Below are 15087 nucleotides of genomic sequence, written 5' to 3'. Positions count from 1 at the left end.
AAAGGCCATAGGAAATTTCCGAGGGCTTTTTCCATCGGAAATTATACATTGTCATCGGAAATTTCCTACGACCACTAAAACCATCGGAAATTATGTATTTTCCGATGGTTTTATATGGCCATCGGAAACTTTCCATCGAAAATGCCGTGTTTTCTTGTAGTGAAATAGATTGCCTAGCAATAATTTTAATATGTAACCTATTATTAATGTTTTTTATGTGAAAAATCATGAAATACAAGTTGAAAAAAATCGTATTAATAATAAGTTATATATTGATTCAACTATTGGCCCTCGCAACTTAAAAATCCTAGCTCCACACCTGAACATAACAACAGCGCAAATGAGGGCTCCAAAGTCCCCCAAAAAATACTAGTCATTCCTTTGGTTTTTGGTATCAAATTTAATTTACAAAAATCTTTTTTTTTTTTTAACTAAAGTTACTAGGAATTAGTATCTTTGGACCTACGATCACTCGACCAGTAAAGAGTACTCATATTTGAAAAAACAGTCATAAAATATGGGGAAAAAATATATTGTATAATAATAGAACCATAGTTTGTCTTTCATAAGGTTGGCTCAGTTACAAATTATATCTAGCATTGATCAACTTGGCATACATTGATCAACTTGGCATGTATTGTTAATCCAACAATAAAAACCTAGATATTTTTAGGATTTACCATCAAGTGTTATGCAATATTACATTTAATGAGTGATACCAAAGAAGTCTCATCGATACCTCTTTCATTTCTCTATAGGATCACTCCCTCCAAGATCCAAGCATCACCTTTCGCCTCGTATTCATCCCCATCGTCCATCCTTAGCTTACATCTTGGAAGACAACTCCCACCTACTTTTTCAAACTCTACTTTGACAATTTGGTTTGTAAAACTCAACAAAAACAATAGTCATTAGCAAAGCCCTGATTAAGACATGCACATTCTACCTCAACAACACCAAGTGTTTGTAGCAGATTATATAACTCTTCATAAATGGTCAAACTAGATCTTTGACGAGCTATTCATAAAATTCAATTTGCAACAGGTGATAATCTATCACCATTGATTAAATAAAACGCATTAAGATAAAAAAAAAATCCCTTGGTAGAATGAGCACAGTGTCGAAGACACGCTCTCCTCATCCATTTTCATAGTTATTGAAGATTTGGAGTATCCATCATATTACCGAAAGGCAAATAACACGTCAAAATGCATCTTGACGTAGGTCATTTGTAAATGATGGTACGAATATCAATGTGTGTAGTAACTCTAGCATTTGACTATTCTCTCTTTCGATTCATTAGAAATTATTGTCGTGAAAAGGGATTCCTAATGCTCATTTTCTCTAAATTCAATTTTATAAGGTTGTTGCAAAAAATTTCGAGTTGGAACAACATTACCCAAATTTTTTGGCTTCGGTACTCGAACAATTTCCCCAACCATACCCAACATATGATCACCTCTCTAATTGTTAAATCCATTTAACATCCAAAAGGGCCAAACTTTCATGATTCAAAATTGCAAAACTATACTCCCTCTATATCTATATCTATATTTATCTATACTTATACTTATATATTAAAAAACATTTTTAAAAACGTTTTATGTGCCACGTCACTACTCAATATCCTATGGCATCGCGCCATGTCATCACTCAATAATTCATGGCAATGGTAATTAAAAACGCATATAAAGAGGTTTGAACTCCTGAGTCCTAACCTCATGGAGGAAACATCACATGCCTTACCATCTTAACTACCAATTATTTATGTTCTATTCTTCCACATAAATGTATTTAAATGCATAATACAAAATTGCATCGATCCAAACTCAAAAACAAAGAGACACATATTATTCTTTATATTCTCTTCAATATTCAACATTACATTCCAAATTAGTAATACTTCAAACACTTTATTAAAAAAAAAAAAAAAACGAAAAGAAATTACTCAAAGTAACATCCCGGGATAACGCCCGGGTGACACACTAGTTTGGAAAATTATATAAATACGGCCTTAAAAGGAAAGTGGATCAATTAATCAAACAAATGATCTTCTCCAATTAATTTAAAGGGTAAAATTGTCATTTCAACATTACCAAAAATGGCTTCCTCTCATTCAGTTCACCTTTCCAGTGTTCATGGACCTTGCGCTGAAACCTGTGTGATTCTCTCTCCTCCACTCTCTCTCTCTCTCATTTTCTCTCTCTAAACCTGAGATTCGATCTTCATCAATTTTACAGCAAAAAACCCTAAATTTTCTGGGTTGATTAAAGAGTAGAGAGAAAAAATGCAAAGAAAAGGATCAAATCAAAGATTATCATCAAGTAGCAGTAATAATACGCTGCTTCGATCTCGAATTTCATTTCTTATGCTCACCATGTTAGCCACCATTGCTTCCTTCTATGTCGCTGGAAGGTTCGTCATTTTTTTCATTTCATTGCTTTGATTCTATTGTTTTGATTTTTATTTGATTTTTTTTGGTGATGACTGTTGTATTAAGTTTTGTGATGATCGATTGTTAATGTGATTGGAAATTGAATTAGATCGTATACTCGAGAGCATGATGCGCATTGTACTCCCAAAAGCTAGAAATAAAAGAACATATTTGATCTTTGTTTTGCAGTAGAGTAGTTGAGAAATGTTGATTTTAGGCTATTACTAGAAAAATTACTGAAATTAGAGAATTTATAATTTATAATGTAGTGTGATCGTTTAATTTTATTTTAAGTTGAACATTTGTATGTTTCAGAAAATCAATTTGAAGTTTGGAACATTTGTTAAATGAACTTGCATATGATGATTTGTACACAATGAATCTAAATGATTTACACAGTGAATCCGAATGATGTACACAATGAATCACTGGTACATGGGCGCATTATACTCCCTCGGATTCTAAATAATAGGTCACATTTCTAATCGTGTTTTGGTTTTTCCGAAATACTATCCAGTCTCTGAATTGAGTTTAGAAAACTTAAAGCTTGTCCAAATTACCTTAACGATTATCTTAGGAAAGACTATCTTGTGATATGGTAAGGTTGGAGTGTGGTCTATTATATAGGGGTGAAGAGAGCATAGTATACTTCAGGGGTAAAAAGGGTTCAAGTTCCACAGTTTGTACAGGGGTGTATATGAAGTGTAACACCATCTTCGTGTAATCTGCTTAACTAATAAATATGGTTTATAAATTACACACTTTTGCTAAGTGGTCACCTTCCTTGAAAGGGATTTTATCAAAAATATTCTTTCAACAAATATAGGCTTTAAAGTTGTGGTTTGAAAAAGAATACTCTTTTTGATTGGAGAGAATCTGAATTCTTCTGAAGGTTGAAAAGAAGTCATTTTTTCTTTGGGAGAGGAAAAGTTTTAATGTCCATAATCCTTCTTAAATGCTGAATGAATGCGTCCAAAGTCCCTAAACAAATTGTAGAATGTAGGCTATGTTCAAGTCAGCTCATCTAAGCAAATATCTGCTTATTTAAGAAACAATCAGATTATGTCACACTCAAATCTTTTATTTGTGTTTACTTATTGGCTTATCGCTACATATATTTAATTTTTAAAAAATTATGAAAATGTCATGTTTGGAATGTACACATTAATCCCAAGACATCTCAGCTGGTAATATTCTATCTTTAGGATTAGTGTACAAATAAACTCAAAGTTTAGTGAAATTTGGAAATTAGATCAGATGAGATTCTATATAGATCAGGTGAATTGAACATGGCCGTAGTCGTAATACTTGACCAAAGTAAGATTCTAATAATTAAGTTGATGTATCTATAAGATAAAGGCTAAGAGAAGATGTCTTTTATAGAATTAGGAGAGTATGTCACTCTTCCAATCGGATGAGACATTAGCTGTTAACTCTTTGATTTTGTGGTTTTAGTTATTGATATTGACTTCTTATGGTTTGATCCACCTTGACTAACTGTTTTTGTGACAGGTTGTGGCAGGATGCACAGAATAGGGTTTATATCATTAATGAGCTTGACAAAATAACAGGTCAAGTAAGTTTAATACTCTGTACAATTTATTTACTTTTTGTAGAACAATTTATGTACTTCGTATTTATGTGCTTAGACTATATATCATGCAGGAGAGTGATTATTGGTGCAAATTTGTGCATAAATGAACTATCCTAGCCAGTAACAGGATCCGTATGTGCTGGTGATTAGTAGTAATAGTAAATGTAGTCTTATTGCCAATTAGCTACTTGTAGTGCAATTGATTTCCATAGTACTTTCTTCTGCATCATCTCTATATCTGAAATTAAGGTATTGCAGTACCTGATGGTTCTTCCTGCTCTGATCTCCCGTGTAAATGGAATTATCGTCTGTCTCTCATTTGTGCAAGATATATAATTGGATGAATGTGCTTCTTTTGACAGGGGCGAAGTGCCATTTCAGTTGATGATTCACTGAAAGTCATAGCCTGCAGGTAATTTATATTTATCTTGGCCTTACAACATTTAACTTTATCTTATTGTGAATAAAATTTCGTTTTCAAGTTTCAAAATTAAAAGGTCTGGTTGTCAGGGAACAGCAGAAGAAACTCTCAGCTCTTCAGATGGAATTGGCTGCTGCTAAAGAAGAAGGTTTTGTTCCAAAACATTATGGGATTGATAAGGATAAACCTAAAAAAAGGCCACTGGTTATAATAGGGATATTGACAAGTTTTGGCCGCAAAAATAAGAGAGATGCAGTTCGTAAGGCATGGATGGGAACAGGTAAAAGTGGAGTTTCCGTCTTTTCTTGCTTCTTCATTTGAAGAGGTGATTTATTTGGTACCTCAGCTTTCATGTAAGATATTATGTGAACATTAGTTGTTAACATAATAGGAATATCTCAAGTGGAATGTTATATTAAGGTCCTGAGATTGGGGTTATGATTTTAACTATTAAAGTGCTTGGTATCGGAACTATAGCCAATGGTGGGTGCATAATAAAATGGTGTATGAATTAATCTACTAGGAGAGGCTTAGTGCTTGATATAACATTCACCTCAAAATGCTTGCCTGCTAACTTGCTATCTTCTGTTGAAATCATGGTCCTCTTATATCTTTAATCTTACAAGTTACAACATATATTTGATATATTGGCCTTGATCTTATTTCAGTATGCTATTAGCTTCACTACTTTGATTAATTGAATATCCCTTCCTTTGGGATGTTGTGAATCTTGTGATTTCTTTCTTGACTTTTTTCTTGGCTGATTAACGCAATGTTGTATAGGTGCTGCTTTGAAGAAGATGGAGAATGAGAATGGAATTGTTGCTCGGTTTGTCATTGGAAGAAGGTGTTCACTTGTTCAATCTTTTTCTTATGTGATTTGTCAATGATTGGTAAAGAACTGATTTGATTGTTTTGTTTTTTTATTTTTTTTATTTTTTTTATTTTTTTTATGTTTGCAGTGAAAATCGTGGAGATAGTCTAGACTTGGAGATTGACATTGAGAACAGGCAGAACAATGATTTCATTATCCTTGTATGTATCTGACATTTAGATACTTAATTAAATTCCTTTCCCATTCCCTTCCTTATGTATGATACTCTGATGTTTGGCTTCTGGTGTTGCTCAATTGTTACTTTTTTTTTTTTTTTTGGTACCTCATTATTAGATTATCACAAAATATTGAGAGGATTATCAGGGAGGGGGGGGGGGGGTGGGGTGGGTGGGCGGAACCAAATTAAAAATTCATAATGGCAGTAATGAGAATGTTGCTGTGTCATAACAACCATGGTCCATCTTTATAGCAAGCATACCTAGAAGAATAACATTGAACCACTTATTAGGTGTATGTTATATGTTACTTGTCTAATTGATTAAGATGTTCTGGAGAGAATTATGTCCTGTAGTAAACATTATTTGCTCTATTCTTATTAGTGCCATGCTTGGTATAAGAAAATTGAAATTGGGGGAAACAGAATCGATTAGGGACTAGATTAAGGGGTATTAAATATGTGGAGGTGGTGGTTATTTAAAGTTAGCACTGGGTGAGTGGGTGGAGGAACCTATTACCCCTATCTGGCAGTAAATTATTATTCTAAGATGGGGCAGGGGAACCTATCATGCCTGTTTGGGGTGATCTATCATCCTTTTCAACCATTTTAAATAGCATGGCCTAAGTAGCACATAACTTGTATATATGTGAACAACCTTATTACCTTTCTTGGATTATATTGATTTGGACTTTACACTTCATGTTTACAGAATGACCATGTGGAGACTTCTGCACAGCTACCAAAAAAGACAATGTATTTTTTCGCTTATGCTTCCAATTGGGAAGCAGAGTTTTACGCAAAGGTCAATGATGACGTGTATGTTAATGTTGGTAAGTGTATATAACCCTACCATCCCCACCCCCTCTCCCTCCCAAAATGTGTGAAAATGTGCCTGTTGAAGCTCTCTCTCTGTTTTTATTTGACAGTGCCAATTTCTTACTTACTGAATTGCACATTAGTAGCCATGGTTCTGTTTATAACTTGGACCTTAGCTTTGTTCTGCATTGATCAAGCATTTCCAATCCCATATTTCAGTTTTGAAAGGTCAAGGACTGGTTAAACTCATGATCAAAGATGCCTGAAGGTTATAACTTGACTTGATTTTCTCGAGACAAATGTAAAGGGAGTCCCTCAAGATCATTTTGTTATTTGTATAGAGTTTTAAAGCACAAAGGTATTCTTTCGTATTTTAGTTTACTCTGTTATCTTGGTGAAATTGAAAATACACGTTCTGATTTTTTTTCTTCGTTTTTGGTCATTTAGTTGGTAAATTATAAATATTTCTTAGTAGTTTTGTTGACCTTGTTGAATGACTTGCATGTTAAATCATGTATATTCTGAAAGCATGATAATTTTTTTTTTTTTTTTTTTTTTTTTTTTTTTTTTTTTTTTTTTGATAAATAAATAAGTAAACCACCATCCTATATTGTTTAGTTCCTTAGTTCTATTACTCCCATATTTCACCTAAACTTCCCCTGAATCAGATTTTTTAATCAGTATTTGTAACTTCCTTCTTTACAGATGCTCTGGGAAATACTCTTGCAGCTCATGTGGATAAGCCTCGTGTTTATATGGGATGTATGAAGTCTGGTGAAGTTTTCTCTGAACCGTGAGTAAATCCAAAAGCATAGTATAATGAAAGCTGAACTATTTGAATATAACTTAATATTAAGATTTTATAAATGCTTGCTCTTCCAGGAATCAAAAATGGTATGAGCCAGAGTGGTGGAAATTTGGTGATGGAAAATCGTAAGTACAGAAAATAGCTGAATTTCTTAGCTTGATATCTTTGGTTTGCAATTTAAGGAGAGAGGGAAACTTTATTGCTTCTTATTCTTAACAGTTCAGTTTACTTATGTCCAAACAGTTACTTTCGTCATGCTTCTGGTGAAATATTTGTCATATCACATGCGCTTGCAAAATTTGTCTCGATAAATAGGTGAGTCTGTTCTGTGTTTCTACTTTCGTCATTGGTTGACCTCAGGCCGGGAGGCTGAATTTTAGTTTCAGATCTACTGGGGACCCAATCTAAAAATCTTAAAATTCCTTGTTACAATTGTAATTATGTGTGTAGTGCATACCATTTATCAGTCTACTTCATTGCCTTGACAGATCTAAGCTCCGCACTTACGCACATGATGATGTCAGTGTTGGTTCCTGGTTTATTGGGCTCGATATCAAACACATTGACGAAAAAAGATTTTGCTGTTCGTCGTGGGCTTCAGGTCCCTCTCTCATTTCGCTCTCGTACACAACATGCAGACTACTTATATACGAGTATACATATTGAAATTTATGCTTGCATATTAGTTTGATACCTAAGTCTTGGAATGCCATTTACGACCTAGTATCTATATTACAATCAGTAAAATCCTGCAATACCAACAATTTATACAGCTTCGTGTAATTGTACCCTTGGAAAGCTGTCAACAATATTACGGGCCTGTTCACTTCAGCTTAATTTCACTTCAGTTCAGTTCAGTTCAGCTCCAATCAGTTCAGTTGAGTTCAGCTCCAATCAGTTCAGTTGAGTTCAGCTCAGCTCAGTTCAGTTACCTTCTCTCATAAAATATTCATTTAAGCTTAGTTCAGTTCAGCTCAGCTCCAATCGGTTCAGTTCACTTCAGTTCAGTTCAGTTCAGCTCAGTTGAGTAAATGTGAACATGCCCGTAGTATTGGTGATAGCTAATATATTAATGCTATCCTGATTTGATACTTAAGTCTTGGCATAACATTTATAACCTAGTATGTTAATACCCTCTCAATTAAATTTCATGTAATTGTACCCTTGGAAAGCTGTCAACAAAATCAGAATCCTCATTTTCCTACCAATGTTATCCTGAAAACAATAGGTTTCGCATAAGCAGCCTCTATACTTTATTAGCTTGTCAGGTATAAGGTCATCTGCACTCAAAGGCTCAAACCACATCTTGACCTTTGGACCTTTCATTTAGTTGTGGAACACCCTGTAGATGTTGTCATATATTTATTTTTTTTCATCACGAAGCAACCAGAATACTGATAGTTTTAGATCAGATTTCATTGTCATTTTCACTTTCACTTTTTAACAAGATGTTTGGTGCATACTTAAACTTCAAAGCCTCTCCAATTTTACTGAACAAAGTTTCTCTGTATCAGGAGCTATTTGTGCAGGAGTTCGTTGAAGACTTCTTATTTTTTTCTACTGATTGGAACCTCATGAAAACGGCTACTGATTTCTTCTGCATGAGCAAATCGTTTTTCTGTGTCCAAGAGCCATGCCTGGATCCTGGGCCATACAAAATACACCAAATCTCTTACTTGCCTTCTGTACACTGTACACTGTACTAGATACAGTCCTAGTAGATAGCTACAGATGAGTAGGAATAGGGAATGATAGCTAACCACAGCTCGCCTATACATACATCTTTTATACTGCAGTACTGACATTTTTAAGCATCTACTCCTCTCAGGAGTCAGGACAGTAATTCTAAAGAACATGCAGTTACCCTCGCTATAGAAATGTATTAGATGCGATATCCTCTTTAAAAACTGAGTTCTGTGTATAAAGTTCATTATTCTTGTTATGTTTACTAAATGCAAACTGATTTCTCGAATTGCTGGATAGTTTAATGATTTTATAAAATCTTTCCTAACTGCCCTTGTTTAATCTTTCTCCCTTAACATCACCTCCTATTATCATTTGATTCATTTCAAATATTAAGGATGGGTAGATGATTGAGGTTAAAAAGCCAGGAAAGTGCAGACATTGATACAGAAATATGCAAGATTCATTATGAAATACCAAATGAGTTCTGGGATCACTTCAGTAGTTCAGTATGAAGGACAACTAGCTATATAGAGAGCTCAATTCTCAAAAAGAAGATACTAAATGATCGTGGCTGGTTTGATACTGAGATCACGTATTAATAAATACGAAGTAATAACTTAGATATCAATATATCATCTTGTACAAAGTTCCTCTACACTCAAGTGACATAATGTATTTATACACACTACACAGTATAATGATACTGATATTAAAATCTCTCTTTTGTATTAATGGCACTAAAGCCAGATATTGCATCAACAGCAAGTTGGCTATTTTGTACATCAGAAAACAGGTTATAGATGGCTGAACCCACAACTCCACAAGTATGCTTTACTGGCAACATGAAAGGAGAATTTTGCAACAAGTAATGAGGACCTCTATGACGAACTATTCAGGAAATAAGCCACAGCTTTATCTGTATCATTGTCGTGCATAAGAAGAGCTTCAGCGACACTGTTGGACGCGAACCCCATTTCTCGAAGGAGGGTGTAACCATTCACAAAATCTCGTACCTGCAAGAGTTCCAAAAAAGAGAGAACAGTAAAGTTAATAATGGACCTTAGCAATTAACAGTAAAATGCAAAGACCCACCAGGCCATCTAAAAGCCCAAGAAAGGCAAAGGATTACTCAAATTGTCCCGGGAACATGAAACATATTCAAGGAAAGAACAGAACACTGCATCCTTTTGTAGCCTAATTCTACAGACTTAAACATCATTATTTACTTTGTCAAACTAAGAAAACATATATACAGACAATACAAGGTTCCAACTAACCCTAGTCGACAGCAAGTGCTGAAGCACAAGTTTCCAGCAACCTAATCCCGAAAAAGTAAAGAAGCAAGTGGACAAGTGCTAATAAAAAACTACCATAATACAGTATAGAGATCAGATCCAGAACTTAGACAAAGCAAACAAAGCTCGTGTAAAAGACACCATACCCACGCCAACACACTTTGAAAATTATGGGGGACTACTAATGTGGGAAGCAAAGTGGCAATGGTGCTTTAGCAGCATGACATAGCGAGTCTCTAAATAAGCTACAAGTTTACAAAACATAATTAAAAAAAACTGGCAAAATCATACCTTAGTAGGATTGTCCCCAAAAGCTGCAACTGCCAAAGGAACTGCTTCTCGGTTAAGGCCTGATGCAATATATTTGCTCACAACGGGATCCGCAGCAGTGGTCTACAAGAGTTGATTACATCCAATTAGATTCTAGAACAACAAATTAATGGAAGCAGGGAGGATAAACCTGACAATGTAAAATTCTACTTCTAGGGGCAGTAACAGGAAACAGAAATCTGAATAAATGTTCAAATAGCTTATGCCAGAAGAGGGGGGAGGGGTAACCACATTTTAAGGCAATCAGAGATAATGCCTTGAAGTCAGAAAGTATAGTGAAAGTAAAAATAAAAATAAATAAAAAACATAACATACGAGAGCCATTTTATATACATCTTTCAAAATACACTAAGCAAGCATCAATATAAATCTCGATTAGCTATTAACTAAAAAGAAATCAAATAGAAACTTAAAAAGGTCTGTACGGATTATTTAGGACTAAAATCAATGTTACTCAAGATGTTATACATAGAATGTTATTAAGAAGCTCATATCAAAGCACCTAACCTAAGTTACCTAACACCTAGCAAGATGCATCAACAAAAGTTGCACACACAGAGTCCAGACGGAACACAATTTGCACACGCTTCACATATATACTTTGCTTCTGCCACCTATTTATCCCCAACGATAGCAACCTTTTCTTGTCCCAGAATCCAGAGAATACCATTTAATGTTTCGTCCAGCTTGAATTTTTAACTTTTCTGCATCAGCAGTTTTGTTGTTGCCTCACTCAGCCACTCATATAGACATACTCTTCTTTCAGCTTCCAGTAGCAAAAACATGTCGTCTATCTCCTTCTTCCCCTCGGAGGAAAGAGATTATTTCAACTATCACCAAGTAGCACAATTCCAAAACATAAATATAAAAAGCAAACCCCAGTAGTGCCAAAGTATTATCATCCAGTTCCCACCAGGGCATTAAAACTTACCTTGTATAAAAAAAGATTCGCAACACTTGATTATGTGCACACACACAATAATAAATCCAAACAATTGGAGCCAACAAGTTTGATCTAAACTAAGATTGATTTTAAGCAATAAACATAAAGATCATGAAGTACTTAAAAGATCACATAAAAGTATCTATTCTTCTCTGATTCAATATAGGTTGATTCAGATTACGGCAACAAACTAAAGAGTCCTTAATTGCAGGGAACTTTGAGACTAAACACAAACAATGCGAAGGGAGAAATAGTATGATTGAAAAAACAGCATAACACACTTCATAAGACAATCTACACTACAAACATCAATAGTACATAATATTACCGATGATGGCATGGATTGTGGTGTTCTTGATGGGAAATTTTCAGATGCAAGGCGACTCCAATTCTGATTTTCCTTCTCTGCTTCAGCAAGTATCTTTTTCTCTAAATCAAAATCAAAATGAAATGCACTTCGTGGAATATCTCCCATTTGTGGCAACAATTGAGGCTGTTGGACAGAATAGCATAAATGGAAAAGGTTAAATCCCATATATAAGTAAGATAAATACAACAAAATTAGTGACTTCTCCACGTGAATAGATCTTATGCTTATTCACTAGCAACCTTTACCATCATCGTAATTAATTTTTAAGTAAGTCTAGAAATCACTGAAATTACAGACTTGCTTAGTCAGTGTCATGAAGAAGTACATATCCAAGCATTCAATGCTTATTCACTTGCGACCCTTACCATCATCGTAATTACTTTTTAAGTAAGTCTAGAAAATAGAAATCGCTGAAATTACAGACTTGCATGAGAGTGTCATGAAGAGGTACATATCCAAGCATTTGATACACGTATTTAAGAATTTAGAGCTCTAAATATGTAAGATAATTTTAGACACGAGTATATGGACATGTCACTCCTCTTGAAGATTTATACATTAATGATTATTTTATCATAACATAATGAACGTAGAAGAAGAAAGCATATAGCCAACGGGCAAGTATAAAGATTTCAGAGGAAAGGGGGTTTGGAAAAGAAAGTCAGTAAAGTAGAAATCTACTACTCCATAATAAAAAGGAATCTGAAATCCTGCTTACTTAAGACAAAGCCAATTCTATTATAAAAAACACATATACTATATACGTAGAATTTATTCTCCTTATTTACTTATAATAGGTCAAAATTAAACATTCTATTAAAAAATAAATAAATATATAAAGACTTTTTTGGCTCAACATGAAGTTCTAACTTTATTAACTCGAGTGAGTCAAGTATCCCAGTCCATGTCTCTCCTCTATCTACAATTCTGTAATCCATTATACTTAGCCTCACGCTATCCACCACAGCCTCTAATGGCTATACACTAGTTGACAACACCTGGCAAGAGTCTCACTCTCCCCTAGCTTAAATGAAACTTGACAGACAAACAATATTATCGTATGCAATGGTATAAGAAGTTACCAAGATAGAACAATTTATGCCAAAATTGAACCATTAAAGAAGATAAGTTCAAAAAGGTTTCAATCTATAATCCGGATTTATAAATTACTTGTTCAAGGCTTAGGTTAGTTTCTCCCCTCTCTACCTTCTTATATAATAAGATTAATAACCGTATCCATGTGCAAGAATAGCAAGATGGCAGGTCTAACACCTATACCATAAATGTAAGTAACGTAACCATGTCTCGTTAAGGCTTATCCGAGTATAACCGGAAACTAGCTGTGTTCAAGTAACATAGGTTTTACACATTTGCTTTTTCAGTGCAGCTAATCAGTGGAGCAAGTTAACAACTAGACATTGCTTCATGTCTAATCCAGCTCTAATTTCATAAATCCAGCTTCACCTGCATCCTTTTGCAGGGAGCTTTTTAAAAGACACCATAGTTAAACGTGATACATTACATTTTACAATCATACCCTATAAATCAGAAATCTTGTATGTCATTTTCTTAACTACAGATTATATTTCTAGGGTTTCGTGTACAGGAATTTTGTCAACCACTATACAATTACCTATCTAATGACATTCAATGGAACTTTGCAAAATATGACAACACGAATAGTCATATACGGAGGAAGAGAAAACACAATGCTTAAAACACAGCCCCAACACACCAATCTCTTAATCATACTTTTTGAAATGACAATGCAAGTGGTGTGACATATGAAATCCAATCAATTATGATGCAAAATAGAAGTAGAAATATGGAACTTACAGGAGGAGTTATCCTATATTCTGGCTTAATTTGAACCCTGATACCAGTTCCTGCTGCAAAATTTAACACTCCCATGAGTAAGAAAAATATTGTATCAAACATCAACATGATTAAGATAGCGGGAAAAAATTGAGGACCTCAATTGGACAAACAAAACTCTTCAAAATGAACAACCACCCAAAAAGCCAATAACATCAACTGTACATGCTAGCCTACACCTAAGCAACTGCTCAATAAAAACCACTTTTTCATACCCACAAGGCCGCAATTGGCTTAAACAATCAACTCAATAATCATATGTTTATCACAGTCTCACTCATACCCGTGTCAGATCCTCAACACTCATACAACTATACAAGGTCATGGATACATTATTTGAATCAAAACTATGTAAAAAAAATTATAATAATAGCCGAGTCGGACTCTTGGACACACACCCGAGTAACATAGCAATAATCCATACCCAGTCACAAAATTCCATTCATCATTTCATCATCACCAAGTTTAAAAAATTAATAACCTCAATTCCACTTCAACAATGCCCACCAAATCAATAAGCACCCAACAAAAAGGAAGAAACCCAAAAAACCCCTAATTCACAAAATTTCAAACACCCCACAAAAATCCAAATCAAAAACAGCAAAATCAAACACAAACCCAGAAGAGGAGAGAGAAAGACTTACAAGAAGAGGGAGGAGGGGCAAAAGATTGGTGATAAGGAGGTGCACGGGCAGGAGGAGGGATGACCGGCTGACCGGGTTGACCGATCTTAGGGTAAAGAGAAGATACATGAGGCGATTGAGAGGAAGAAGAAGACATCTTTTGGTACATGGGGATGTGGGGATCGTAGGGTGAAACGCCTGCTCTGTTCCTGCTTGAATTGTAATCGTACTCCATTGTTGTTCTTCCTCAACAAATCAAAACCCCAATTTCAAACCCTAATTTCTAAAATTTTGAAGAGAAAAGAAGGTGAGGATTAAGAATTTGGGATGAATCGTATATTGATCTATTTCTTCATAAATTATTATTATTATTATTATTTCATTGGACTTGAAACAAATACTGCTAGTCGCAATGTTTTGATTTGACGCCTATGCGAGTATTCTGTACTCTACTGCTCTACGATATATGGTCTCTAACTCTCTATCCCACGATAAATGACACGATCAAAAATATTGAGGAAAGGTGAGAATAAAACCGCTATCACAAGGGTTATGTAGTGATACATGATAATAATCTTAGAAAGACCGGTTGTATATTATTTAATATACCCTTTAAATACTCTTTATTTGCTAATAAAGCATTGGTGCATCGCAAACCATGCATTGCAACAACCTCGACGAGTCCTTACATAAGAATGTTACTTATATATAACATGAATAAGGTCATATAGAGCTATCAATACAGTAGGTCAATTTGAGTATTTTTATGATCATGTGGTTGTATATTAAATTTGATTTGTCAATGTCATATTCAATTACTCTTATGTAGCATCTAGTCAA

General features: G+C 34.6%; 2 protein-coding genes across 3 annotated transcripts; one reads left to right on the top strand and one right to left on the bottom strand.

The window, feature by feature from the left end:
• Positions 1–2115: 2115 nt before the first annotated feature.
• LOC145607836 (hydroxyproline O-galactosyltransferase HPGT1-like) lies at positions 2116–9096 on the top strand. Of its 2 annotated transcripts, none has more exons than XR_014105641.1 (12): positions 2116–2415; positions 3947–4010; positions 4391–4440; positions 4539–4729; positions 5233–5296; positions 5412–5484; positions 6211–6331; positions 7023–7091; positions 7200–7250; positions 7369–7440; positions 7614–7726; positions 8640–8664. XR_014105641.1 is itself a non-coding variant. In XM_081663431.1 (12 exons), exons 1-12 carry the CDS (start codon positions 2288–2290, stop codon positions 8663–8665), a joined length of 1041 nt encoding a protein of 346 aa, XP_081519557.1. In that variant the 5' UTR covers positions 2116–2287; the 3' UTR covers positions 8666–9096. The 2 variants fall into 2 exon arrangements, 1 of the variants encoding a protein (XP_081519557.1); XM_081663431.1 differs by having other exon boundaries at positions 7023–7110; positions 8640–9096.
• Positions 9097–9404: 308 nt separating this feature from the next.
• On the bottom strand, positions 9405–14838 carry LOC145608429 (uncharacterized). The gene is made up of 5 exons (XM_081664045.1): positions 14269–14838; positions 13586–13638; positions 11708–11872; positions 10398–10499; positions 9405–9824 (listed from the first exon to the last, which is right to left on the bottom strand). Exons 1-5 carry the CDS (start codon positions 14480–14482, stop codon positions 9690–9692), a joined length of 669 nt encoding a protein of 222 aa, XP_081520171.1. The 5' UTR covers positions 14483–14838; the 3' UTR covers positions 9405–9689.
• Between the last annotated feature and the right edge of the window lie 249 nt (positions 14839–15087).

This window comes from Chenopodium album, chromosome 23, assembly GCF_948465745.1.
Source record: "Chenopodium album chromosome 23, dcCheAlbu1.1, whole genome shotgun sequence".
In the NCBI taxonomy this organism is placed as follows: Eukaryota; Viridiplantae; Streptophyta; class Magnoliopsida; order Caryophyllales; family Amaranthaceae; genus Chenopodium; species Chenopodium album.
Note: the sequence above shows the minus strand (reverse complement) of the source record. Positions and strands in the feature narration are given on the sequence as shown.